This window comes from Malania oleifera, chromosome 13, assembly GCF_029873635.1.
Source record: "Malania oleifera isolate guangnan ecotype guangnan chromosome 13, ASM2987363v1, whole genome shotgun sequence".
NCBI lineage: Eukaryota > Viridiplantae > Streptophyta > Magnoliopsida > Santalales > Ximeniaceae > Malania > Malania oleifera.
This window is the reverse complement of record NC_080429.1, coordinates 73,190,081-73,193,742: the sequence shown is the minus strand read 5'-3', so window position 1 is coordinate 73,193,742 and position 3,662 is coordinate 73,190,081. Positions and strand designations below refer to the sequence as shown.

General features: G+C 39.6%; 1 protein-coding gene across 1 annotated transcript; it reads left to right on the top strand.

The window, feature by feature from the left end:
• The first annotated feature begins 210 nt into the window (after window positions 1-210).
• On the top strand, window positions 211-3,349 carry LOC131145468 (LEAF RUST 10 DISEASE-RESISTANCE LOCUS RECEPTOR-LIKE PROTEIN KINASE-like 1.2). The gene is made up of 4 exons (XM_058094557.1): window positions 211-1,195; window positions 1,794-1,841; window positions 1,939-2,199; window positions 2,297-3,349. The coding sequence occupies exons 1-4, from the start codon at window positions 454-456 to the stop codon at window positions 3,220-3,222; spliced, it is 1,977 nt and encodes a 658-aa protein (XP_057950540.1). The 5' UTR covers window positions 211-453; the 3' UTR covers window positions 3,223-3,349.
• The last annotated feature ends 313 nt before the right edge of the window (window positions 3,350-3,662 follow it).

Below are 3,662 nucleotides of genomic sequence, written 5' to 3'. Positions count from 1 at the left end.
TATTAATGTTCATAGGCGAATTCTTTTTTATCTACTCAAATATTTTACAAGTTCTATGCAATCCAATTTACTAGTCAATTATTTTATTCACCAAATATTTCTTAAAGGACTTTCTTAATAAAATAAAATAAAATCACAAACATAGGAGTTGGAACTAATTACTAAATTTTTCTTGAGTTATATGAAATGGGTAGTTAATCAAGATTCAAGGGAAATCTTTTTATTCAAGGAGACCGGGGATGGTTGAATTGGTACTCCAAGACGCCCAATATTTTTTGTCAAATATTCGTATGCATAAATCATACGGAGATGTAGAATTGTTTATTCAATTTGATCGCAGCCTGTAAGAACAAGTCAAATCTTCTTCACAAGCATTCTATCAGTTCCAACTTTCAACGCTCTACTTCTCCTCCCCTGCTTCCTTTGGCTCTCTCATTCTCTCCTCCACCCCAGATGGATCTGCAGAACTCCTACCCATTCGAGAAAACATTCTCCAATTTCATCGGCATCATCATCTTCACCACCCTCCTCGACAAAATCCTATCAATCGACCCAAATTATGAGGCCTGCGCCCCGCAGAACTGTGGTTCTCAACCAAACATAAGCTTCCCCTTTTGGATTGGTGGTAAACAAGAATCCTTCTGCGGCCTCCCCAAGCTTGAGATCACCTGCGATAATGCAAACCCAGTTCTCAAAATTTCAGATGATGATTTTGTCCTCAAAGATGCCTTCAAAATTCTATCCTTTCTGCTGATTAAACGTACCCTTTTCGACAAATCATGCCCAACTCCGCTGCCTAATTTCCCCGGGACTTCCTTTAGTAATAGCTCTTCGCTTGAAAATCTCTGCTTGTTCTATAGCTGCACCGGGGAGCCTCCTGATTACTCCATTACTATTAACTGTGCAAGCAATTATACTCATGTCTCCTTCGCGGTTTTTGCCAAGCATCTTCCATCTTGCTCGAATTTTTCGAAGTACTCATGCCAGTCTTGGGTTGAAGTACCTTTAGATGTTGATAATTATTCAATAAAAGACGAGGAGAATGTCAAGGAAATGTTGAACAACGGGTTTGTTCTCTCTTTGAGTGAACAAAAATGCGGCGATTGTGAGGAAAGTGGTGGGCGCTGTGGATTTGATAACACTGAGTTCATCTGTTTTTGTCCAGATCGACCCTATAACAATAAATGTCCCTCTGGTAATTCTCTCTAATATCACTCCTTTATTATTCTTCCTTTACTGCAATCTTAATTTCTTTTATCTGCTATCTCTGAAGAAATTGAGTCTCGTCCTTCTGATGTGGGCATGATTTTCTGACGCTTGTGTTTCATTTTTCTGCGTAAATTACCTATGGGTTCCTGCAAAGGTATGAGCTATATGGTTATGGTTAATTTCTGTTCATTGAAAGGACAATTTTTTTTGGGGGGGTTTGTGAGGGTATGTGGGCGTCGTGAATTTAAGTAGGAATTCAGAGTTCAGACATGTTTTTGTTCTTAATTTCCTTCTCTCCTCCTTTTATTTTATTTTCCTTCAGCTAATGGTTTATTAATACTTCATGTGCTGAAGGCAATTTAATTGTGCTGGCTTGCTACTATAACTCAGTAGCATAAGATTTTGCTTCTCTCTGTTTATATAAGATTTTTGGAACTGACATTAGAGACTTACATGCTCTAATTGAAACCCGCGTTGGACTTTGAAAGGCAGGTCTTGACTGTGTCTAAAATTCTACAGAAAATTGCCGGTATGAGTTAGCTAATCTAATTGAAGTTTTAACTAACAACACTTGCTTTTCGCAGTTAGAGCTAAACCCCATGGAATAAATTGGGTAGTGAAGACCGTTATAGGTAATATATACATTATTTCCTTTCCTTTCAGTGCGAAAAATTCTTCCTCTATCCTACAATGAATTAGAAGTTATCACTCCTCATGTTATTTGCCCAGGCATAATTGCTGCAATCTTGGGCATGGGTTTAATGTGCATTGTCTTCTTGATCTATCTACGCCGGAATAGAAAACGCTACACTCCTTCATCCTTACTCTCTCGAAACATATCTTCTGACCCCTCGTCAGTTATGGAGTCTGAGAAGTCTGGCATCTACTTGGGAGTCCATATCTTCTCCTACCGTGAGCTTGAAGAAGCAACTAATAATTTTGACCCTGCTAAAGAACTTGGTGATGGAGGCTTTGGCACTGTATACCATGGTAAGAAGAAAAAGCCCTCTATGACCAAAACTATTCCTTTTAGATGCACAACTTAAAAGCCCTTAATTTTCCCTTTTGTCTTTGTACCTTCAACTAGGCAAGCTCCGAGATGGACGTAATGTTGCAGTCAAGCGCTTGTATGAAAACAATTGCAGGAGAGTTGAGCAGTTCATGAATGAAGTTGAGATTCTAACTTGCTTGCGACATCAAAACCTTGTTTCTCTTTATGGCTGCACCTCTCGCCACAGCCGTGAGCTCCTACTTGTATATGAATATATTCCCAACGGAACAGTTGCCGATCATCTTCATGGCAACCGTGCAAATGCTGGCTCACTTACATGGCCTATCCGGATGAGCATTGCAAAAGAGAGTGCGAGTGCTTTGACATATCTCCATGCTTCCGAAATTATCCACAGAGATGTCAAAACCTACAATATTCTACTTGACAGTAATTTTTGTGTTAAAGTTGCAGATTTTGGGCTCTCTCGTCTCTTTCCAACCGATGTTACTCATGTTTCTACTGCTCCACAAGGGACTCCTGGTTATGTTGACCCAGAGTATCATCAATGCTACCAGCTTACAGACAAGAGTGACGTTTATAGCTTTGGAGTTGTTTTGATTGAGCTTATATCATCGAAGCCACCTGTCGACATCACTAGGCATCGGCATGAAATCAATTTATCTAACATGGCCATTAACAAGATCCAAAATAATGCATTGCACGAGCTTGTTGATCCATCTCTTGGGTTTGAGACAGACTACAAGGTAAGAAAGATGATAACAGCCGTAGCAGAGTTGGCATTTCGGTGTTTGCAAAATGAGAAGGAAATGAGACCTTCCATGGAAGAGGTGTTGGAGGGTCTAAAGGCTATTCAAGCTATGGTAGACAACGTAGAAAAAGCGGAGGGGGATAGTCTATCAGATGATGTTGTGCTGCTAAAGAATAAGACACTCATACTTTCACCAGATACCGTGACTGTAAATTGGGCTAGTAGGTCGACAACACCTAATACCAGTGGTTAGATTTTCCCTCTCACTTCACTTAATTTTCATGTACAAAGTGATGTGAATGTTATATAGTTAGTAACATCATATGTAACACCGTCCCCTTCCCCAACTGAGGGAAAAAAAAAAGGTTGATTTGTTTTCACCTATTAGATTTCGGTACCATGAGATGTACATACTTAGCAGGAGCTGTGATGGCCATACTAGGCTATATCTTACCTTTGGGATTTCTGCCCCTTGTGATTGGCCTGTGTTGTATGTTAAAAGCATGGTGAATCTCCATGATTTGTTACATGGCCTTCCTTTTGCTACTCGCAATGTTTTAAGCCTGTGGAGCAATATGGGCATTGGGCAATGCATTTTACTGCTCTCTCTTTTTAAGTAAGAATGCTTGTACTTTGAAAATCAACAATGATTCCATTGAATTAATTTTTGAGTGGAAGTTTGTGTTGGACCGA

Bases quoted from the DNA above. Each gene is read 5' to 3' on its own strand.
- LOC131145468 (XM_058094557.1), top strand. From the start codon at position 454: ATGGATCTGCAGAACTCCTACCCATTCGAGAAAACATTCTCCAATTTC. The intron at 1,842-1,938 runs GTAATATATACA...TTATTTGCCCAG, and splicing joins GGTAGTGAAGACCGTTATAG to GCATAATTGCTGCAATCTTG. The intron at 2,200-2,296 runs GTAAGAAGAAAA...ACCTTCAACTAG, and splicing joins CTTTGGCACTGTATACCATG to GCAAGCTCCGAGATGGACGT.